The 23337-nt window shown below is 47.3% G+C and overlaps 4 protein-coding genes across 10 annotated transcripts in view; 2 read left to right on the forward strand and 2 right to left on the reverse strand.

Moving 5' to 3' along the window:
* Positions 1-251: 251 nt before the first annotated feature.
* On the reverse strand, positions 252-3701 carry pex3 (peroxisomal biogenesis factor 3). Of its 2 annotated transcripts, XM_003971401.3 has the most exons (12): positions 3460-3700; positions 2969-3100; positions 2822-2903; positions 2701-2744; positions 2503-2630; positions 2329-2395; positions 2173-2227; positions 1979-2111; positions 1819-1889; positions 1605-1724; positions 1312-1408; positions 252-1165 (listed from the first exon to the last, which is right to left on the reverse strand). In XM_003971401.3, exons 1-12 carry the CDS (start codon positions 3530-3532, stop codon positions 1082-1084), a joined length of 1086 nt encoding a protein of 361 aa, XP_003971450.1. In that variant the 5' UTR covers positions 3533-3700; the 3' UTR covers positions 252-1081. The 2 variants fall into 2 exon arrangements, with proteins under 2 accessions (XP_003971450.1, XP_029705455.1); XM_029849595.1 differs by lacking the exon at positions 252-1165 and having other exon boundaries at positions 1391-1526; positions 3460-3701.
* On the forward strand, positions 2917-5534 carry adat2 (adenosine deaminase tRNA specific 2). Its single transcript, XM_003971439.3, has 7 exons — positions 2917-3029; positions 4303-4392; positions 4568-4672; positions 4837-4987; positions 5069-5175; positions 5290-5362; positions 5439-5534. Exons 1-7 carry the CDS (start codon positions 3009-3011, stop codon positions 5465-5467), a joined length of 576 nt encoding a protein of 191 aa, XP_003971488.2. The 5' UTR covers positions 2917-3008; the 3' UTR covers positions 5468-5534.
* Positions 5535-5783: 249 nt separating this feature from the next.
* Positions 5784-9908, reverse strand: aig1 (androgen-induced 1 (H. sapiens)). 2 transcript variants are annotated; one of them, XM_029849605.1, is made up of 6 exons: positions 9661-9908; positions 8611-8766; positions 8437-8538; positions 6614-6729; positions 6364-6530; positions 5784-6110 (listed from the first exon to the last, which is right to left on the reverse strand). In XM_029849605.1, exons 1-6 carry the CDS (start codon positions 9799-9801, stop codon positions 6091-6093), a joined length of 702 nt encoding a protein of 233 aa, XP_029705465.1. In that variant the 5' UTR covers positions 9802-9908; the 3' UTR covers positions 5784-6090. The 2 variants fall into 2 exon arrangements, with proteins under 2 accessions (XP_029705465.1, XP_029705466.1); XM_029849606.1 differs by lacking the exon at positions 5784-6110 and having other exon boundaries at positions 6370-6530; positions 6614-6758.
* A 3036-nt stretch (positions 9909-12944) lies between these two features.
* hivep2a (HIVEP zinc finger 2a) overlaps positions 12945-23337 on the forward strand; it is a 37736-nt gene continuing 27343 nt past the window's right edge. The window contains exons 1-2 of one of the 5 annotated variants that reach the window (XM_029849526.1): positions 12945-13049; positions 18396-18448. The gene's annotated coding sequence lies outside the window, so the exon portion shown is untranslated. Of the gene's footprint in view, positions 13050-15963; positions 16386-18395; positions 18449-19408; positions 20115-20150; positions 20441-23337 lie in introns of those variants that run through there. The other 4 variants (XM_029849525.1, XM_011611813.2, XM_029849527.1 and 1 more) reach the window with 4 other exon arrangements.

Genomic DNA, 23337 nt, shown 5'->3' on the forward strand with positions numbered 1-23337 from the left:
TCCACCAACCCTCACTGAGGATGCACAGGATTTAAGATTGGCAGTTGTTTGGGTTTTAAAGGAGAACTTGATGTTTCCCAGTTGGTAGATCCACACCATTGAAGACCATAGGGTTCCAGCTAGGGATCACCTTTAGTTCAGGAATGTTCATTAGCGTTTTTGTTGGAATCCAACCAGTGGATGATAGGGATAGAGATGTCGCCCCCTGGTGGTGTGGGTGATTTTAAAATTAAAATCAACATCAAAGTGTATTTCTGAAATCATAATCACATTTATTGTTAAATCTTTGAACAGCTTTTATTCAGGAATCTGACGTCTTCAAATAGAATTTACATTCTGTTTTAATCAGCCCATCAGGGTCACAGGTCACCTGAGAGGGAAATCTGACATCACAACCACAATTCCAGGTATCACTCAGAAAATCTCTCTGAATAAGTGGCGCAACAAGAGAAAATATAACGTCAGACAGCCGATGTTCGTTTAAAACTGGAAACATTGACGGGAGCAGGTGACCCGTCAGTACCCTAGATGCACAACAGCGACGCCCTCCGGACATAAATTGGAACGGCAACTGGGTGTCACAGGAACCAAATGAAAAATAATAATAATGTGATACGGTTGACCAGTTACCATTTCACTTTTGTAATTACATTCATGATTACAAAAAGCAGCAGCTCTCTTCCGAGTTAGAGTTTTATTAATGGGCCACCAAAATCAAAGAGCAGTTTGGGTCATTTTGATGAGATTTGAGATGATGAGATTTCACACGTCTCTAGTCAGCTGCTAAGAGAACTAAAGATTAATAAACTAAAACAACTCTGATGAGATTTAACCACCATCGTCCATAAGGAGGCTAAATTAATCCACGTTTTCCCCATGGATTCTGAAGAGCTGGGAGATCGGGAGTAACTCTGCATCAGTCGGCAACTTCCCATGATGCACTGCTCACAGGGCCACCCTCGGGCTCAGCTGTCGATCCTCCACCAGTTAAAGAGTGTATGATGCTGATGTGGGACGCCAAAGACGCATCGTGGGACATCGGCAGGACCGGGAGAACAGGTCAGCTCCTCCACTTCCTGGCTTACTTCTGCAGCTCCTGTGGGGTGCTGAAAGTCTCGTACACGTTGGCGGCGAACTCCTTCACCTGGTCGTTCATCAACAAATCCTGAAACCACAGAGAGAGAGAGAGAGAGCGAGAGAGCGAGAGAGAGAGAGAGAGAGAGAGGAGATGAGCGTCCAGATTTGCTGTCTGTCTTTTGTCCTGATGGTGAGTTGATTAAAAGACTGAAGATGAAAGATGTGTGTTCTTACCTGGATGAAGTGACTGGGAGTCTCGCTGCAGATGATGTTGATCTGCCCGTTCATGATGGGGATGATCTTAGCCAGCGGAAGACTGACGGCTGAGAGACTGAACACACACACACACGGACACACACAAACCTGTGTTTGTCCAAATGTACACCAACAGACGCATCTGCTGTTTCCCGCTCAAGTCCAACACAAGCAGAGCCTCAGCTCACTGACGGCTGATCGGCCAGAAGAAGAGAAGCGCAGCTAAAAGACGCGTTCGTGTTCATAGGAAATCAGAGGAAGAAGCAACCGACCTGTCGGCACCAAGGAGGGCGGGGTCACCGGGAGGAGGGCGGAAGAATTCAGCCAGGTTGTCCAAGAGACGAGAGAATCCTCGATTCAGACAGGCGTTCAGGACCGTGCTGAAGTCCGGACTGCAGTTACACACACACACACACACACACACACACACACAAATCAGGACGGAACCACACACTCCTCTGTTGTTACCAGCAGTAGGACGTTTACCTGTCCAACATGTCTCTGGTCTCATTCAGCATTTTGATGGTCACAGTGTCTTCTTCAGTCAGTCCACAGGCCTCAACATAACAGGACTGTGGTTAGTTGGCTGCCTACGAGTGCGTGTGTATGTGCATGCGTGTGTTTGTGTCTGCGTGTGTGGAACCACCTGCTCAGCAAGCGCGTTCTCGTCATCGGCCAGAATGTACCTGGACAGCGGCGAAGCGGACTCCACCACCGCTCTGACCCAGCTGAGCTGCTGCTCCAGTTCCACTAGGGACAGATTCTGTTTCAGGGAGATGCTGAACACAGGCAGCCAATCAGAACGCAACTCAGTGGGCAGTGGGCCGACATCACACCTACCCTCCCAACGAGCGCCGCACCGCCCCCTTCACCGCCGTCATCAACTCAGCCAGACCTGCACATGAGACGGGTCAGAGGTCACACAGGTCACAGAGCATAGGCCAGAGGACAGGCACACTCTGCTCTGGGTCAAATGGGATCGGGACTCCGTCCTACCATCTCCCAGCAGGTGTTGGATACTGGACAGGTACTGGTGCTGGACGTCAGGAGGAGCCCGAGGAGTCTGGGAGGGAACCAAGAGAGTCAGAGCCAGAGGCAGTCATGTACGTGTCTATATATATATATATATATATATATATGTGTGTGTGTCTGTATGCGTGTGTCCCTCACCTGGCCAGGGTGGCCCGCCGACGTGTCCAGGTCCAGGTACAAGTACCCTCCGATGATGTTCAGCTGGACTCGCAGCAGAACCACCAGCATGCAGGTGCTGTACACGCCCACAATGGTGCGAGTAAAACCTGGAGCGGATCAGCGGTTGGTGATCACAGCACAAAGGTTGGGTGAGGTGCCAGCGGGCTCCAAACTTACTGATGATCTTTAGATCCTCCCAGATCTCCAGTTTGTTGGCGGGCCTGACAGAAGAACCGTTCCGACACGTTAGTGACACAGACGAACCGGCCTGAGCTCAGGGTGGCGCTGACGGACTCACCTGGTCTTGAGCAGCATGGTCAGACTCTCGGAGTTTAACTGGGACACGATGGCGTCCTTGAGCGCAGGCAGCATGGACAGAACTACGCACACAAACGGACCAATCAGAGGGCGGGGCAGCTGATCACGTGGCCAGCAGCAGCCTCACCTGTCATGTTACAAGTCCTCTGGTTGCTCTCGAAGTGGATATGTCTGCGGGCTTGAGCCAGGTACTCTGCTGCCTCTCTCTCCTGCATCTCCCGCAGCTTCTTTTGCGCGTATTTCCCCAGGAAATAAACACCTGAACAGGTTATTCCCCCCTTCAGTTAAGAAGTTAGCGACGGCCCAAACTTCTCTTCCTTCACTCGCATCCAGGTTATCTGCTATTTAAGGCTCATTAGCTTACTTTAGTTCAGCAATAATTAACTACTGGCTAAAATAATCAGATAAAAACACGAGAGTCCTAACTTAAACCGATTAGAAGTTAGAAGTCTTTGAAGCTTTTTTCTGATATAGTTTTTCTTCCTCTATTTACCCGCAGTTACTCTGGTTTGGAGTTCGCCTCTTATGCAGGGTTAAACACTAAAACACGTTGATGAACATGGATGATTAAGATAAAATATTTTTATAAAGCGTGCTGCTAAACTTGTTAGCTTTTACCTCCGACTGCAGCTCCAGTGAAAATAAATTTCCGTCTGTGGCGTTTAACAAAATTCCAAACAGATGAAAACATCTTTGGGCTGAAGTTACAAATTAAAAAAATATATATAAATACATAAATTACTCAGTGCTTTAAAATGCACTGAGTATTGTATCTTAACTGAAGAGTTTCCACTTGCTAGCACATTCGTGCTGTCACATTATTTTGATCAAGTCAACAAGAACACACACTGCGGTTTCCTGTTTTAACTTTCAAAATAAAAGCATTATACCCCGCCAAGACGCCAACACTCACACTAAACCAAATCAAGGCCAAAAACAAAAGACGCCGGTCAAAAAAGTCTTGTGGGGGAAAATACCTTTCAAATAATGTATTTTTCTTTTTCCCATATTAACAGCTGTGCACAATGTTGCAAACAATCACCCAGTTATTAAGTTATTAAGACAATCACATTCATGGAAAAACCTATGGGGGGGGGGGTTGACATGAAGACAACTAGAGGATGAGACTTTCTGTGTACTTGGATGCACAGATAACAGAAATCCTATTGGATTAAATATCATAGCATTTTATGTACATAAAGTTTATTTCACTTTGAAAAAGATCCCTCCTGTATGGGACGGCGGCATCACAGTCGACCTTTATTCTTGTAAATGTCCCCATTTCTGGTTGGACTTTCTAAAGTCGAGTTTTATTTGACGTTTGCGTTTTATGGCTAGTTCCGGTCCGTCCACTATTTTCTTCCGCCGTCCATAAAGACAATTTAGCCAGCAGCAGCTGGCTGCATGCCTTCAACCTAAAACATATTCAACTCTTAATGACAACTTTTATTACAATACGAGGTAACTTTGGTCATGGAAACGAAGGAGGGACGTAGCGGGGACACAGCTGTGGAGGACATTGAGACATGGATGGACAAAGCGTTCGACATGGTGGGTGAACGATGAAGCCTTTTAAATTAAGAGCTGCAGCTAAAGACCTTATTGAGTCACTGCATTTTTACACCTTGTTTCCACTAAACAGTTCTCTATCAAGTGATTTTAAAATACATGCTGATGTTTGTTGCAGCTTTTTGCTGTTGTAACTGTTTAGTGTTGTGAACTGCAGGCCAAAGATGCTCTGCAGAATGGAGAAGTGCCAGTTGGGTGTCTGATGGTTTACAACAGTGAAGTTGTTGGCAAAGGGAGGAATGAAGTCAACGAGACGAAAAACGTGAGGAAACAGTTTTATTTAATGTTTCTAACAGTTTAAACAAATGTCCTCAAATAAGACTTATATCTGTAACAAATGCTTCATCTACTCTTAAATCAGCTTTCAAAGAAACTAATATGTGTGTGTCCGGTGCACGTGTGTGTGTGTGTGTGTGTGTGTGTCAGGCCACCCGTCATGCTGAGATGGTGGCCCTGGATGAGCTCCTTAACTGGTGTCACAGCAGCAACTTGGACGTGAGCAGAGTGAGCAGGAACACGGTTCTGTACGTCACCGTTGAACCGTGTGTAATGTGTGCTGCTGCACTGCGTCTGTTGAGTATCCTGGATTTGTGTGTGTGGGTGGGTGTGTGTGTGTGTGTGTGTGTGTTGCTGCTCTGGTCCTTCACCTGCTCTTCAGACATCCCCACAGTCGTGTACGGCTGCAGGAACGAGCGGTTTGGAGGCTGTGGTTCCATTCTGGATGTTTCCTCTGCAGATTTACCTCAGACTGGAAACACCTTTAAGGTTTATTATTTACTCATATTTCATTGTTTTTGTTGCACACATGTCTGTGTGTGCACACACAGACATGTGTGTCCACAGACATTTGGCTTGATCTCGCTCCTCTTGTATTTTCAGTGTGTTTCAGGTCACCGAGCAGGTGAAGCTGTAGAAATGCTAAAGACTTTTTACAAACAGGAGAATCCCAACGGTATCAACGCCTACTTGAATCTTCCTTTTATCTCCGTATTATTGCTTTTTCTTCATCTTTCTTTCTACTTTTTCAGCCCCCAAACCAAAAACGAGGAAGGATTGATCATTCATGACCATATTTGTCGTATGATTGTTTTGTTACTGTTAATAAAAGACTTTTTTAAGCTGCATTATGTGACCTGATTGTGACTTTTGTAAACCTGCTGGTGACATACGCGTGTGGATCAGGAGGCATCATCTGCCCAGCAGGGGGCGCTTAACAGCAGCTGATCGTGACCGTGCGTGAACGTGATCACTACTGATTGAGGTTTTCCTGAGCGTTATCGGCCACACTAACCACACAATCAAGTTTAATTCTGTACCTTTCCAATTAAAAACCAAATCTGGTGAAATAAAATTAAATCTCTTCCCACAAAAGGTTTATATTTTAAATCATCTTTATTTTCTTCCATTCAAGAAATTGAAATCAATAAAAGATCCATAAACTGTTGATAAAAGCAAAGTCATCGTCACGTATGTCTGTCACCTGTATTCAATTTTAACACCAGTGTGTGTGTTTCCGATAAAGACAAAGCGGAGTTATTCCATGTTAGTATTGCGGGTCCACTCGATTGGTCTCCATCGTTGCCACCAGTGGCCCGTTGTTCTGTTCTTGTGCTGCTCCACAGGTGGAGGCGAGGCGCCGCACCTCTTCTGTCCAACGAGGAAGTCCAGTCCTCCCACACGTCATTCACCTTTCATCTTTTCTGAGAGACAAATCCACGTTTGGGTTTGCGTTCACATTTATATCCTACGTGTGTATCTATGAGGGTGTACCTGTGTACGTGTGTCTCTGTCAATGTGTACCTATGAGTGTGTAGGTTACCTGTGTATGTTTGTGTGTATTTGTGAGTGTGCGTACCTGTATACGTGTATCTGTGATTGTGAGTCTACCTGTGTATGTGTGTGTATCTGTGAGTGTGTACCTGTGTCTATCTGTGTATGTGAGTTTGTGTGTACCTGTGTGTGTCTGATCCCAGATGTAGCTGTTGAGGATCTCGCCGAGGGTGTACAGGAGGCAGATCACAAACGTCATCATGCTGAAAAACAAGACTCTGGCCAGGGGGGCAATGCGCTCCAGCACCGGGTAGACCCACACCCCCGTCACCTGGTGCACCCAACACGTCCTGAGTGGGCAGAGACACAACGAGGGTCAGTTACTGTGGGACACGTAGTGGTCGGAAGTAAAGGTTGATTCGGTCTTTGGTACCAGAGGATGTATCCGATGGCGAAGCAGCACACAGCAGCCAGACCGCACGGCCTGCTGGGATACCGGTGACGGCTGGTCCGCATCTCAATGATGATGAAGGGCAGAACGGTGGTGTGCTGGAGGGGCAGAGCAGCACAGCCAATAACTAAAGGGCGGGCACAAACCACCAAACTGTCAGCCTGCAAAATAAGAGGAAGAAACACCGGACAACCTGTCCCTCCCTCCGTCCGTCCGTATGTCTGTCAGTCCCTCTATCTGGCCCTTTGTCCCTCCATCCGTCTGTCAATTCCTCCGTCCGTCCATCTGTCCCTTTGTCTGTCAGTCAGGCTCCTGTCCTGCAGCAGCTACCTTTGCCCACGAGGGGATCTCTCCCAAATCCCCAACAACTGGAGGAGCACTGCTGGAGATCTATGTGAGCGTCTGAGTGTGTGTGTGTGTATGGATTAAAATAATCTGGATTATTGGTTCTCAAATGGTTTTAAATCCTATTTAGGTTTGAACCTGAAAAATCCATTTTAAAATACACTAATGACTCTATTGTTTAAAGGCCAAATCTTCACACACATTTTAAAGGTGCTGAAAGGAGAAGAACCATTGTGGAGGACGCGTCAGAGCTTCTTCAGAGGCTCCACTAATGTCCCCCGTGGCAAAAATGTGCAAAGAAACAACAGAAACATCTCTGAAGGTGCAAAAATAGTTCTCTCATGGGGTCAGAAATTCTAGGTTTCCCCCCCATCATTATGACACACACACACCCAGACTGCTTATGTTCAGCATGTGGACTAAATAGCACACTAGTTTTCTTTCTGTCTCTACTTCTGACCCCCCCGGGGGTTTCGAGGTTTGTGGCTGCTCTCTATAGCCAACTTTCTGCTGTGATGGAAACCCCCCCCCCTCCCAGTTGCCCAACAGCAGTGGTTTGATCTGTGGGTCAAGGTAAAAATCAGGACAAACCATTTCACATTGGAGGGGGGGGATTGTTGATACCACTGGGATTAAACCTTTGATCGCTGTGTACTTTTAAGCTAAAACTAGTTATAAGTGGGAACGTAAAAGTGCTTCTAAAATGCTGCACAACAGCAAACCTAGTGGTTATATTTTCTTATTGGCCCTTTAACTCTCATAGGATACTCATATGTATCTCAGTAAAGTTCTAAAAGTGAACCTGTTTGAGCCGTGCTGGTGTGAACTGGGTGGAGTCAGCAGATCAGATATCAATAATAATCAATACTGAAGCTCTACAGTCAGGAGAACTCTCACTCCCGACAGTCATATAAATAACGTATCCCCCCGCATCACTCAACCCTCCAGCTTCCAATGGGAATGACATCACAGTTGCCATGGCAGCCAGTCTAAACAAACAACAATGATACCATGGAATACAGCAAAATATTTACAACGCACACGGACTCTCCGTCTCTCTGCCACGGCAGTCAGTAATGGTGTTCAGGTTGTTTTCATCCTTGGTGATGTTGCCATGACAACCAGTGAGCTATGACATCATTGATTGGAGTATACAGTAGGAGGAACTCAACGCACTTGTATTTTCTCCACTTGAAGCAGCAAAATGGAAACAAACAGCCCCCCAATACTTAAACACACACTCACACTCGCACGCGCACACACACACACACACACACACACACACACACACACTCACGCACAGCTTAAGCGGCTATCAGAGCTTCACTGTGTTTTAGCCGTTGTCTAACCTTCCAACCACACGAACCTCCAACTTCAAAACCAGGGTGAGTTCATTCAGGAACCCTGAAACTACAACGGTTCCAGGTGTGTTCTCGCCCTCGGCTGCCTCCTGAACTCACCATGCCGTGGTTGAGCCACTGAGGGATGAAGTTGTCCAGAAGTTTGGGATAGACCAGCTCTCGGTCGTACAGGTAGAGACTCCAAAAGGTGAAGACCACAAACTGCACGGGGAGACACAAGTCAGCAAAGCAACACACACACACACACAAACAGACACACACATGCACACTCACCGCTCCCACAGGGAAGGCCAGCACTGCCATCATCCAGTCCCTCAGGCCAACCAGCTTCCTCAGCTGGCGTTCCTGCTCGCTGGTGTCACCGGCCTTTGTCAGCAGGCTGGACACGTCGATCAGAACACACAGGCCAAAGAACACGGCCTGGATCACCTGTGAGGGGAACATGAGGTGTGATGATGAGGCCTGTCTGGAGGAACGCCGCCTTTACTTCTGCCTATTTGAGCCATAAACTGAACCAAATGAGCTCAGTCAGTTTGAGCTTTGCTAGGCTGGATGGATGTCTGTGTCCTTCCTCACCAAAGGAATCACAAAAGCATTAGACATCATTGATGGCATTAATAAGCAAACATAGATAGCTTTCAAAAGGTTTTGCTGGAACCGTCAAGCATTGTTTTTGACAGTAGAACCTGGGGAGAGACAACCAGCTCCAGCGCTGGAACTCTCACACCCAGCACAATGGCTCCCACCTTCAGGACCAAATGGTTAAACCTCCAACCTGCTGGTTAATCCTCCAACCTGCTGGTTAATCCTCCAACCTGCTGGTTAATCCTTTCCTCATACAGTAGCTCGACAATAATATTGTAATAATAATAATAATTGACTTTTACTTTTCTTAAACACACTTTTCTTAAACACACTGTCAACCTGCCAGTATTCATTACGACATATTCATATCAATAAATAAATATTGATTTTCATATCATGTAAATTGAAGATAACTGAATTTTTGATGTGTTGGTTGTTTTCATGACAGTTTCCGGTTCCGATAAGGACACAATCGTTGGGCACGCGCTGCACGCTCTCGTGAGTGGCTGGGGGGCAGGGTCCACGACAACAGGCGGGGGCCTCAAACAACAGCCCGGGACACAGGTGACTGAGCAACGCACCGTAAAATCAACACGCTGACCGGAGGAACGGCGGAACCGGAAACGCCCACTCATCAAACCTGTCGCTCCCCCCCGCGGAGCACCGAGAACCCCCACCGCCGACAAGGGGAGGACCGATTGATGAATTCAAAAGAAAAAACGCAGCGTGAATTTGTACCAAGTCGATGAAGGTCAGAAATTTCCAGCTGCCTCCGTAGGTCTGGTGAGCTGGCATGTCCAAGGCTTTGTAGTGACACAGGATGGAGAAATACGACAACAGGATGGCGACCCGGAGAACCTGCGAGGGGATGAGCGCCATGATGCTCCGCGGTGCTTGTGTCTCCTCTGCCCCACTCCTCTGGACCCTGACGCGTCCGTCTGCGTTTCTGCTGCCGCGCGCTCACCGGCCGCCGCTTCCGTGTTATGATGACGCAGCTGGGGAGGGGGGGAGGAGTCTAGGTGGTACTCCTATAATGCTGTACTAGAGACATACTACAGTAAATACTACAGTACTCTACACACTACTGACACATACTACAGTACTCTACACACTACAGACATACTACAGTAAATACTACAGTACTCTACACACTACTGACACAGACTACAGTAAATACAGCAGTACTCTACACACTACTGACACATACTACAGTAAATACTGCAGTACACTACACACTACTGACACATACTACAGTAAATACTGCAGCATACTACACACTACTGACACATACTAGAGTAAATACTGCAGTACTCTACACACTACTGACACAGACTACAGTAAATACTGCAGTACACTACACACTACTGACACATACTACAGTAAATACTGCAGTACTCTACAGACTACTGACACAGACTACAGTAAATCCTGAAATACTCTACACACTACTCACACATACTACAGTAAATCCTGCTGTACTCTACACACTACTGACACAGACTACAGTAAATACTGCAGTACTCTACACACTACTGACACATACTACAGTAAATACTGTAGTACTCTACACACTACTGACACATACTACAGTAAATATTGCAGTACTCTACACACTACTGACACATACTACAGTAAATCCTGAAGTACTCTACACACTACTGACACATACTACAGTAAATACTGCAGTACTCTACACACTACTGACACATACTACAGTAAATACTGCAGTACTCTACACACTACTGACACATACTACAGTAAATCCTGAAGTACTCTACACACTACTGACACATACTACAGTAAATACTGCAGTACTCTACACACTACTGACACATACTACAGTAAATACAGCAGTACTCTACACACTACTGACATACTACAGTAAATACAGCAGTACTCTACACACTACTGACACATACTACAGTAAATACTGCAGTACTCTACACACTACTGACACAGACTACGGTAAATACAGCAGTACTCTACACACTACTGACACACACTACAGTAAATACTGCAGTACTCTACACACTACTGACACATACTACAGTAAATACTGCAGTACTCTACACAACACTGACACAGACTACAGTAAATACAGCAGTACTCTACACACTACTGACACATACTACAGTAAATACAGCAGTACTCTACACACTACTCACACATACTACAGTAAATACTGCAGTACTCTACACACTACTGACACAGACTACGGTAAATCCTGCAGTACTCTACACACTACTGACACATACTACAGTAAATACTGCAGTACTCTACACACTACTGACACAGACTACAGTAAATACAGCAGTACTCTACACACTACTGACACATACTACAGTAAATACTGCAGTACTCTACACACTACTGACACATACTACAGTAAATACTGCAGTACTCTACACACTACTGACACATACTACAGTAAATACTGCAGTACTCTACACAATACTGACACAGACTACAGTAAATACAGCAGTACTCTACACACTACTGACACACACTACAGTAAATACTGCAGTACTCTACACACTACTGACACATACTACAGTAAATACTGCAGTACTCTACACAACACTGACACAGACTACAGTAAATACAGCAGTACTCTACACACTACTGACACATACTACAGTAAATACAGCAGTACTCTACACACTACTCACACATACTACAGTAAATACTGCAGTACTCTACACACTACTGACACAGACTACGGTAAATCCTGCAGTACTCTACACACTACTGACACATACTACAGTAAATACTGCAGTACTCTACACACTACTGACACAGACTACAGTAAATACAGCAGTACTCTACACACTACTGACACATACTACAGTAAATACTGCAGTACTCTACACACTACTGACATACTACAGTAAATACTGCAGTACTCTACACACTACTGACACAGACTACAGTAAATCCTGAAATACTCTACACACTACTGACACATACTACAGTAAATCCTGCTGTACTCTACACACTATTGACACAGACTACAGTAAATACTGCAGTACTCTACACACTACTGACACATACTACAGTAAATCCTGAAGTACTCTACACACTACTGACACATACTACAGTAAATACTGCAGTACTCTACACAATACTGACACAGACTACAGTAAATACAGCAGTACTCTACACACTACAGACATACTACAGTAAATCCTGCAGTACTCTACACACTATTGACACAGACTACAGTAAATACTGTAGTACTCTACACACTACTGACACATACTACAGTAAATCCTGAAGTACTCTACACACTACTGACACATACTACAGTAAATACTGCAGTACTCTACACACTACTGACACATACTACAGTAAATACAGCAGTACTCTACACACTACTGACATACTACAGTAAATACAGCAGTACTCTACACACTACTGACACATACTACAGTAAATACTGCAGTACTCTACACACTACTGACACAGACTACGGTAAATCCTGCAGTACTCTACACACTACTGACACATACTACAGTAAATACTGCAGTACTCTACACACTACTGACACAGACTATGGTAAATCCTGCAGTACTCTACACACTACTGACACATACTACAGTAAATACTGCAGTACTCTACACACTACTGACACATAGTGCAGTACTACTGCATTTGTGTAGAAAAGAACAACAGTTCTCATTATTGTGACATTTAAAAATATTTCATTCACTGAGCAAAATGAGGAGGAATTTATTTGGATTTACTGATGAAGTTCTATACATATATAGAACCTTCATCAGTAAATCAGTACATATATAATGTTTATATATATACATTAACCAGAACCTTCGATAGTACACCAGTATGTTGCAGTGCTGTGTGTCAGTACTTTAATTGAGCTGGGTCATCCTACTGCAGGACTCTGACTATGGGTTTAGTTTATTACCTTGTTGTGATGGTCCCAGTCATACTTCTGAGTTATTACTGGAGTACTGAGCTCATGCCAAACTCTTTTGTTCACACAGGAAACAAACCTACAATGGGAAACATAAACAGGTTCCTCCATCGCCAGAGGAGAGGGTGGTGTTGCCATGGTGAAACTGAACATGCCTGGAGGAGAGATGTTTCTGTGGGAATGCTGGGAGCTGGTGAGTTCAAACACTCTTCCTGCCAAAATGATAATTTTATCAGCTCTGTAAGTTATGAAAGGCCAGAGAAGATCTAAAGATGGCTCCAGTTGTCAGGAAGAGAAAAAGAAATTAACTTAATGCAGCATGTTAGCAGCTTGCTGCTGGCTAACTGGTTTATTGAGGATCGAAGAGGTGGTCGCTGGGATCATCCCCACCGTTGTTCCTGAAGTGTGTTCTCATGTGCAGCTCCAGGTTCGAACCTGTCTGGTCAGGTATGACGTGGCAGTGTGATCCTGCAGGGGGCAGTAGGATGTCACAATTTTCCGGAATGTCAGTTCTGGTTCTCACGCAGGAGCTCTTTCCCAGAATGCGTGGGAAGGTCCCCACCCAGGGCTTTTGGTGTCATCAAGCAACACTTTCACTTGACATGGAATGAGATAGGCTGTTCCTTAGTCTGGTGGTCTGGCTCTGGGGGCTCCTCAGCCTGAGGGGGTGACACAGGCTGTATCCCACAGTCCTCTGCAGCAGAGCAGCTGCTGGAGATGGAGATGTTCTCCGCCACACTTGTTCAGAAGCAGGTCAGGACTGCACTCCAGCTCCAGTGTCCTGAGGAAACACAACCAAAGGTTGAGTGTTTGCTCAAGGTGCGTTGATGACCTCTGACCTGTTGGTGAAATCAGATGACCAGCGTGCCCCAGTGGCCTCCATCAGGGTGTTCCTGTGCATGGTGAGAGCCTCAGCTCTTCACTGAAGTCAGGTGGAACATGATGGAGTCCCTCATCGTGTTTATGAAACAACGCTTTCACTCAAATGTCTTTAAACCCATTCAGCCTTTTCTTTAGCTTTAAAATCCAATGATGGGATGAGCCCAGCGTTCCTCCAGTTAAACCGGTCTGCAGGTTCTGGTTCTGGTTCTGGATCATTGTGGGGCTACAGACTCTGGGGCTCTGACAGACTTTTAGAACAATGAAGAACAAATTTTAGACATCACTGGGATTCACACAGGATCGTCCATGCTGGAATAACCTGCTGCTCAGCTGAATGCAGGGAACTGAAATAGGAACTTGAGCAACAGTGTTCTGTTTTTTTATGTCTATATTGGTGACACAGTCGCAGCTGCGTGTGTGTTCATGTCACCTGCAACGGTAAAACCACATCTCTCTTCAGGCATAACTTAAGTTTTCTCTGTTTATAGTCAGTATCTGCAGTTATTACTCCATGAAGCTTTGATCATCTGCAGAATCTGTATTACAAAGTTTGAATTAAGATAACAATTTAAAGATCACGTTTTTGTATTACATTTAGTTTACAGCCAAACTATGAAATTCTATCATAAAGTGAAATAGACAGAACTTGTGGCAGTACTAATGTTGACCAGAGAGGGGCGCTGTTTATTCAAATGGTGAAAGACTGCGTACGTGCGCGCGCGTGCTACAGTAAGGTGCTCAGGAATGTTATGTCATGGTGTCCTCAGAGAGATAGAGGTGTCAATCAGTGTGAACTCAGAGACACCTAGTGAGGATCTTTGACCTTTGTCCCCTGAGCTGTTTCGTAATGCTCTGACTTGTGTGACGTGTGTGTACATTTAAGGTTCTGTTGGAGGGTTCTGGACAGGTTCCCCCCAAACAAAAAGAACCAGGTGAGAGCTCAGCAGCGGGAGTTTGTGTTTGTCTCACAGTTACAGGTTAGTCTGTTAAAAGCTAGGTGTGGTGGTGAGGGGAGCGGCCTCACATGTATCCTGCGTGTGTGTGTGTGTGTGTGTGTGTGTGGGTGGGTGTGTGAGTGAGTGAGTGAGTGAGTAAGCATTAATAATCAGTCAGCTGTCACAGATGTGCTTTGTCTTGCATGGCGTTACATTTGGTCTCCTGGAGAAGAGCCTGAGGCGGCTGCCTGTTTTCCTTTGTGTGAGATAGTGTGTGTGTGTAAGTGTGTGTGCGTGTGTGGGTGTGTGTGAGCAAGAGTGAGAGAGCTGGTTCTCCTCACATGATGTTAGTCCTCCTGGGTCTGTGCTGTGCACGCAGGAAAAGACACGCTAATGCTAATATAATGCTAATAAAACCTCTGTAATGTTAGCAGGTTAGCGTTAGCATCGGTGCATCCAGGTCAACGGGACCGGGGAGACGCTGCCGGCTGACGGACTGGACTTATGTTGTGTCAGAACAGCTTAGCCCCACCTGGAGTCTGACAAACTCCTGGATGGAGTCCTGATGGACATTGTTGTCGGAGCAGCAGCTCCCAGCTGCAGCTGCTGGTGCTCAGGAGACGTTTGGACATTTTAGCTGCATCAGTGTAGGGGGAAGTCAGGGCTGTGGAGAAGGTTCTCCAGGCTGTTGCTCATAGGGTGGAACATGGACACATCAGAAGCTGCTGCAGCCCCTGTTCACCATGGTGCTGAGTTGCCATGGTGTTGCCATGGGGACAGTGTGGTCACTGGTGAGGAGGTCACATCCACATGTTGATCCTGGTCTGGCTGACCAGGACAAATTTAGAGAGAAGGATGGTGATAAATGTTTGTTCCCTGCAGGGCCAAACTTCTCCAGCAGGCAATAATCGCACATATGTGGCTGGAGGCGGGGCTTATTACGTCACTACAGCCCACCAGGGATGGCTGAAGCATCAAATTGACCCCCCCATGGCCTATCCATATGCCCAGGCTGATGGCGTCATTATCAGAGAACGGAGCGGTTTTATTTAGAGCAACAGGAAGTGTAACTACAGTTAAAGGCTCAGGTGTATCACGGTGCGCGTGGGCGTCAGACAGCCGGTCAGGTGTTCCAGAGGTGACCGGGGAATCCGCACGGCCTCCTCCTCGGACACTGCTCCTCCTCCCCTCTTTCTACCCTGATTGCGCGCTGGGGGATCCGACGACGTCACACGCGCACGCTCACACGCACGCACACGCCCTCTCCCGCTCTGCCTCTCTCCGTCTCTCGCTCTCTCTCTCTCTGCTGCTATTCTGGGATGTAGCGTTGGAATAACCCCTGTGTGCCTCTGAGTATATGTGCGCGCAAAGGCGCGCGCGTGTGTGTCTCCTGATTTCACCCAGAGACACACACTCACAACACACAGTCAGACGCGCACGTTTGCTGTGTTTGTGGCTGCAGTGGAGCTCCGGCAGCTCAGATCCGGTCGGGAAGGATTCTTTCCATTTTTACGCGCAACTTTTCCTCCGTCGTCGAGCCTCCGTCCACGTTTCCCCGCGTCCCCCTTCGACTGTTGTGGATGTGGAACACCCGCCTCCCGCCTGTTTGGAGCGGATAAGCCCGAGGACTGAAGCTTTGCCGCGGAGCTCCTGTCACCGGTTTCGCTTGTTGTCAGAGACGGGAAATGCGCCGTCGGAGCGCACACAGGCAGGTAAGAAAGCCGTGACAGCGCGCTGTTCTTAGCTATGACGGACACACGCACGGTTGTTTTCAGGACATTTGTTCTAGTTTTAACGTATTAGGGTTCGGCACTGCAGGGGGAATACCCCGGGCACGCACCGCGTCCCATGCAGATTACCCAGGTTGCGTAATATCCTGAGGAATTTGCAATAGCCTGCACGGCCAGGCTGCACTGGCGGGGGTGGAGCGGGAGACCGGGGAGGGGGGGGGGGACTTGCTGGAAATGAAGCTGTGAAAGTGGAAGATCAGATGAGGTTTTTTTTTGTTGTTGTTCTTTAGCCATTAGTGTTTCACCGAGGCCGTGAGCGCACGGTCCCAGTTAGAGGAGCCGAGCTTCCGCGCACGACCGGCGAGCTGCCGCTGCCGCCTCCACACGCTCGGTGTCACCACCGTTTCACACCGAAATAAGCTCTTTATCTCATTCAGCCATCGTGTTTCCTCAGTTTGAGAGAGGGAAGGATAGACAGAGGGAGAGATGGTGGGAGGTGCGCTGGCTGGTTCCGGGAATGTTCCATGACGTGCTGCCGTCTCGAGAGGGGCCGCACTGGGGAGTCTTTGACAGGCGACGCGGCTCTGCTCTGCTTCGCCAACCAGCTCCGGGATGCTGCTGCCAGTGTGTTTGTTTTCGCACATTATAACAGATTCTAGCAGATTCTGTCCAGGATCCACCTTTCAAAGGGGGTCAAACAGCACAAAGATCGGATTGAAGGAAGTCAGGCGATGCGCTTTTACTGTCCAATCAGTCCTGAAGTCAGGTCTCCAAATGTCTTAGAGCCCGGTCCCCCTTTGAACACCAAGAGACACAAACTTTTTTGTTTCTGGGGATAATTTAAAGAGAAGAACCAGACGGTGCTGCTGTTCGGACGAATGTGTCAGGAATCAGGACTCGCCCCGTTGGAGACCCTTCAGACCGTAATGCTACTCTGCATGTGCCCCCCAGGGGGCGCTTTTCGAGCTACTGAGCTTTTAGAGCTTTTAAAGCATCAGACGGAAGAACAGTAGCGACATAATGCGCGCGCGTGTGCGTCTACTTGTGTGTGAGCGTATGCGCGTGTGGGCGCGTCAGTGTGTGTGAGGAAGGGGGGCAGCCTACATCCCATCTGTCTCACTGCCACCTCAGATGGCCATTCAGGGTTGTAAATAGTGACCCCCCCCACACACACACACACAAATGCACAGACACTCACACACGTACAGACAAACACACACACAATAATAACCCAGATATTTTTATAGAAACACAACTTTCATCTCACATTTTCTCTCACAGTGTTAAAAGATGTGTGTGTGTGTGTGTGTGTGTGTGTGTGTGCGTGTGTGTGTGTGTGTTTGAAAAAGAGTAAGTGAATAATTTAGCTATTGCTGCCAGGACCTGGGTCACCTGGACGCTCTCAGGTTCCTCTAAATCATCAAGATACCTTCTGAAGTTTTTTCTGTTAGCTTGTTAGCGTGTTAACATACTGGTTGAAAGTTAGCAGTTAGCCTCGTTTTCTTCCCTGATGTCACAGATTGGTTCTTGAGCTGATGAAGATTTAAACGCGTCTGTTGGTGGTTGACGGCGCTCAGATAGCAGCCGGTGTTTGCACCACTGAGCACAGACAGGAAACGGCAGCGTCAAGCGTGCCTCTTTTGCTCAGAGCTGATAGGACTTCATGGCTCAATGGGGCTCAATAGAAGAAGAGAACAACCATTTTGATTGACAACATGGAGCCGCTCCTTCAGGCTCCGCCCATCAAATCGGAAGTGAATTCCAGGTTTGTTTTCTGGTGAAGTCAAAGACGGAGGGTGACTCAGCTGTGAAAGGCTGCCAACATTTATGTGCCTGTGATCAGCTGTTGTCATGGTAATGCTGGTGGAACACTGTTTGAGCTGGTCAGGGATCAATAACCTGCTGTCAGCATCCCCATGCTGATGGTTTAAATACTGACAGTATATGTGTCCACACATACTGTCATTGCTAATCTCTGTCCTTTTCCTGCAGGGGGCGCTGGAAGCGGTCTGACCAGGGTACCAGAGGACCAACCTTAACACCAGGTAGGATGTGGACCAAGTGGGAACCAGTTTAGATGATCACTGGCTTTACTGGATTTTTTGGAGCTTTAAATGTAAAGCAGTAAAGGGGCTGGGGCGAACTGGTCCTCAGACAGAATCCAGATAGTTTACCTCCAGCACGGACACATCTGGGCTTGTTCTGGAATCAGATTTTTTGACCTATTAGAGCAAGAATCAGTTCCACACACCAGTGACGAGCAGCAACTTTTGCTCTTCTGGAACCTTCAGAGCTGTTCAACGTGAGCTGCCATTCAGCCCCTGTAAACTCACCCACTGCTTCCATGTGCACCACTTTGATTGGAGCACTTTTGACAGAGATCTGGGGGACAAAGTCTCTGCCAGGCCTTTCTTTGTCACGTGGTGATGTAATTACATGGCTTTGCCACTATTACTCAACTGGTGCCCTTCTCAGACTGGATCAGCACTGTGTGGGTGTGTGTGTGTGTGGGGGTGGGTGTGTGTGTGATCATGACCATTCGTGTAAGCAGTGTCACCTCCTCTTCCTGTGTGGGGTTAAATAGGTGATGATGGTCTTTTGAACATGCTTCGTCATTCTCATATCACCCACTATGCTCTGTGTGTGTATGTGTGTGTGTGTGTGTGATCTGATCCATCCAGTTCTTTTCATGTTGGCGGCACTATGAAGTGATTGAAAACAAACACTGGCCCAGTATTGGCCCAGTGACACACACTGGTCATGTCACAATCATTAGTACACACAGGTTAATGCTAACATCCTAATGCTAATGCTAACGAACACACACACACACACACACACACACACACACACACACACACAGACAAGCACACACAGGAACACAGATAAGCACACACACACACAAATTCACACATACAGGAACACACAGACAAACACACAAACACACTTACACACACACACAAACATGTGCGCGCACACACACACGATCACACAGACACACACAAAGGAGAGCGCTGAAAACAGGAAAAAGAAACGAAGCGTGAGACGTGTGTATGCCGTTACCATGGAGACCACATCTCCATTCAGCACATGCAAGCTGTGTCCTTGACACACACTCGCATAGGCTCGATGTGTGTGTTTGCATGTCAGTAGGATAACGGAAGTGACTGAATTTGAATATTATTATGGGATATGACTGTGGCCATGACAACCGCAGTTAGTTTGCTCCCACTTCCTCCAAGTAACCAGAAGTGCACTGATGACTTTGGTGTGTGCATTTAAATCACATGGAAAAGAGTGGTGAGGGTGTGTGTTTGTGCATGCGCGTGTGCATGCACACGACAGTGAAGCCGCTCATAGACGCAGCGTTGCTTTGGCCTCACCGTTGTTCTTTATGCAAATGATGCCGTCGTTGCTTCTGCACCTGCACACTTCCTGTAGCGGCTTCGCCTGTTGGTGGGACGGAACTCAGCAACAACTGAAAGCCACTCTGGTGTCTGTTGTTGCTGTGAAACACTGGCCGGCCTTTACCGTGATCCTGGGACGCCGATGCCGCCGTCTTGCACCGATGATGTCATTGAGAGGTCCCACAGGAGCGTCCAGGAGGCGGAGCCACGGAGTTCTCACCTGTTCAGAGCTGCTCGGTTGGACGTTTCAACTCATTTGTACATTGTGAAAAAGCTCCCGGTGGGCGGGGCTTGAACACTGAGGGTGAGACTCTTGTTTGCTACCTTCTATCTTCTGATTCAGAATCTCTTTTTTAGCTTCTTCTTCCTCTCCTCTCTCCACAATCTTCTCCTCTCTGCTCCTTCATGTCCTCTCTCAAGACAGATGTCAAAGCTCTGTAGTAGATCCAAATGGGATGGATGGAAGGAGGAGGAGTGAGAGGAAGTGGGGAAGGAAGAGGAGGAGGAGTGAGAAGAAATAGGAGAGGAGGAGGAGAGAGAGGAAGTAGGAGAGGAGGAGGAGGAGTGAGAGGAAGAGGAGGAGGAGGCATCTGACTGAAGGCTGTGATTTTCTGCACTAGAAGAGCAAAAGTGAGTAGCAGGTGCTTCAATTTGAGGGTCACGAAGAAGCTTTCAGGCACTCAGAGACAACAGCAAGATCGTTCTGTGCCCACGCCAGTGTGACATCATTTCCTGTCGCCATACAGGATAAGAAGCCAGTTATTTCCCCTGAACCATTTCCTGTGAGTCAGTGAAGAGGAGAACGTCTGGTTCTGCAGCTTCAGACAGAACGTACTGATTTCAGAAGTTCCTCTCAGATTCAGCTGTCTGCCCTGACACGCTTGCAAGCTTCCTCCTCCTGTAATCTCACACGTCTAAAACTGACGGATTTGGGAAAATCCAGGGATTTGACCTGTAGTTTCTGTGGGATTAGCCTCTCGAGCAGCAAAGCATCTGTGCAGACTCATCTGTGACATTAAGACGGGCGTCCTCACTCTGGTATAGAGGTTCATGTGCTAGCACAGGGAGCTAGCACAGGGAGCTAGCACAGGGAGCTAGCACAGGGAGCTAGTCCATAGCCTAGCTGATATGATTCTTTTTCCAAACGCTGGTTTCTGGCATTTTAATTCCTTGTTTCAGACAAAATTCGACCCGTTGCCATGGAAACAAGTTGAAACACCTTTTCAGGCTCAATAAATTCTAAATTTGAACAATGTTGGTGACATGAGAATCAGAAGATTCTGCTTTTTGAATTTGATCCTTTTGTTTCCTCGCCGTCTCCGCCCATCCCCCGTCTCTCCTTGGCCTCGTCTTTTTTTAGAGAACGCTCCTTCATGTCCGTGTCATTCCTGTCCTCCGTCTGCAGCAGAAATCCTCACTGATCCTCCTCTCCTTTCGGCTGTCGTCTGCGCTCTCCTCCTCTGTGAACAGGCACTTTTGGGTGTGTTTGCGGCTGTTTTTTGACAGCTCATTGATGTCAGACCTCTGTGTGAACTTGGATCAGTCGGAGGATCAGAAGCAGCTGTCAGCCGCCTGTTTGCCTGATGTTTTACTCCGTCCTGCTTCTGTCTAATTCACTCTGGATGTTCAACACAGGCAAGAAGATGCACATTCCTTCAGATTAAAAATAGTGGAGGTGTTGTAGTTGGGTGTTGTGAGGAGCCAATGCAGGTCTGTGGGGCTCGTTCAGACCCTTCCTTCTTCTGAAACAGCTGCACACCTCGTTCACTGTCGTGGCCTGCTGTAGGGAGCCGGTGGCATGTGGACAAGAGCAGGTTCTGAGCTGCCACCACCTAATAGACAGGTGTGTCATGTGATTCATCATCATGTTCACGGTTTCAGCCTGTTTTCTTTGTTGCCTGTTTTCGTTGTTGCCTGTTTTTTTGCCTCTGACATCCTTTTCCGTGTGCATGTCCACATGCGTGTGTATACGAGAGGGATTGTATGGGAACACGGTCCCTGTTGGAGGCCTCAGAGGTTTCTCCTCGGGTTTGTGGCCTGTAGAAATGTCAGTGAGGAGAATTCCAGTGGCGGGCAGCGACGCCACTGTGGTAGAAGATCACTATGCTCTGTGTGTGTGTGTGTGTGTGTGTGTGTGTGTGTGTGTGTGTGTGTGTGTGTGTGGACACAGTATTGCTGGGCAGACGGTCCTCATAATCATTTATCTCCTGCAGCTGGTTTTCTGAGCCGAGTGAGGCCTCCTGTTTCTCTGCTCATCTCTGTGTCCAACAGACAGAAGGTGACACACATCTGCCCACTTCAGCGTCCACACACACGAACATGCACACATATACTCCAGCCGCTGTTATTTCTGGGTTTCTATGAAAAGTAGAAAAAATAGAGCTGCACAATTGTGCTTTTTTGTGTTTATTTCTGGTTCTGCTGATCAGATGCTCCTCGGGGCGACAACAGTTATATTTAACTCTTCTCCTCTTCCTCCTCTTCCCTCACTGTGGTTCTCTTTAGTCCCTGCAAAGATGGCTTCATCATAGCTAGGCTTCTGCAGGGAAACACAAACACGGACATGGAAGGGGATAGATATTGTTATATAAGAGCCTCTCTTATATAATTTGATGCATATTTGATGCTGAAAAGTGCAGCAGCAGTGTTGAGTGTGTGTGTGCATGCGCCAGTGCATGTATGTGTGTGTGTATGTGTGTGCGTGAGATCCAGACATGTGATCAGACAGATGATTTGTAGTTCGCGACATTACTGATCATTGTTTTTAGCTGAGCTGCGGCTAAAGTGAGCAGCCTCTCGGGTGAATGTACAGAATTAATAGCTGCTGGGTCAAAGGTCACGGAGGCCTTTAAATACTTCATGTTACCCAAAAGAGACTCTCGGGAAATAAGAGAAAATGAATTATCTCACAAAAATGGAGACGGAGAAGTCGCTAGCTAAAGCCACACTAGTTTGGCATCTAACTGGAAGGTTGACCTTCTGTTGACATTGGCACGACCACCCCCCACCCCCCCCCAGCCTGATAACGAGGTTGCGTAACAGTTAAACTGTTCCCTTTGCTGTTAGCATTGATTAGTGGTGGCGCCTCTGACGTAGGACAGACACACAGCTCAGCTGCCGTCAGCTGGCAGATCAATCAGCGCTTAACGAGATAAACGAGCTCAATAATTAGTTAAGGAACCGCTGGCTGAGTGGCACCAGAGGGAGTCGGCCTGCAGCTCTGCACCGCCACAGCCTGCGAACCAGGTCCAGATCAGCCGAGCCCAAAGCCCAGAGTGAGCTGCTGTGTTTGTCCAAAGCAGAAATCCCAGTTTCCGTAAACCAGGTCATGATGGTACCAGTCATCCCAGTGTACACTCAGTGGGTGTGTTTGTCTTTGCTGGGGCTGATTGATGGGTGTCCCGTAACCCTGTCAGACACACTGGGAGAAAACGGCCCATCTGACACCCCCCCCAACCCCGAAGGATCTTCGTGTAAAAGGACACATAGCTGGAGCGTCCACGGGGACAACCCTGGCTAAATTTAGC

This window comes from Takifugu rubripes, chromosome 16, assembly GCF_901000725.2.
Source record: "Takifugu rubripes chromosome 16, fTakRub1.2, whole genome shotgun sequence".
Classification (NCBI taxonomy): domain Eukaryota; kingdom Metazoa; phylum Chordata; class Actinopteri; order Tetraodontiformes; family Tetraodontidae; genus Takifugu; species Takifugu rubripes.

Excerpts from the sequence above, each read along its gene's own strand:
- adat2 (XM_003971439.3), top strand. The coding sequence starts at position 3,009 with ATGTCTGCGGGCTTGAGCCAG. Across the intron at positions 4,988-5,068 it reads TGCTGCACTGCGTCTGTTGA|ACATCCCCACAGTCGTGTAC; the intron begins GTATCCTGGATT and ends CCTGCTCTTCAG. Across the intron at positions 5,176-5,289 it reads AGACTGGAAACACCTTTAAG|TGTGTTTCAGGTCACCGAGC; the intron begins GTTTATTATTTA and ends TTGTATTTTCAG.
- pex3 (XM_003971401.3), bottom strand. The coding sequence starts at position 3,532 with ATGTTTTCATCTGTTTGGAATTTTGTTAAACGCCACAGACGGAAATTT. Across the intron at positions 2,112-2,172 it reads GTGCGGCGCTCGTTGGGAGG|CATCTCCCTGAAACAGAATC; the intron begins GTAGGTGTGATG and ends GCCTGTGTTCAG. Across the intron at positions 1,166-1,311 it reads CTCCCAGTCACTTCATCCAG|GATTTGTTGATGAACGACCA; the intron begins GTAAGAACACAC and ends CTGTGGTTTCAG.
- aig1 (XM_029849605.1), bottom strand. The coding sequence starts at position 9,801 with ATGGCGCTCATCCCCTCGCAGGTTCTCCGGGTCGCCATCCTGTTGTCG. Across the intron at positions 8,767-9,660 it reads TTCTGACCTTCATCGACTTG|GTGATCCAGGCCGTGTTCTT; the intron begins GTACAAATTCAC and ends TTCCCCTCACAG. Across the intron at positions 6,730-8,436 it reads AGTGGCTCAACCACGGCATG|CACACCACCGTTCTGCCCTT; the intron begins GTGAGTTCAGGA and ends CTGCCCCTCCAG.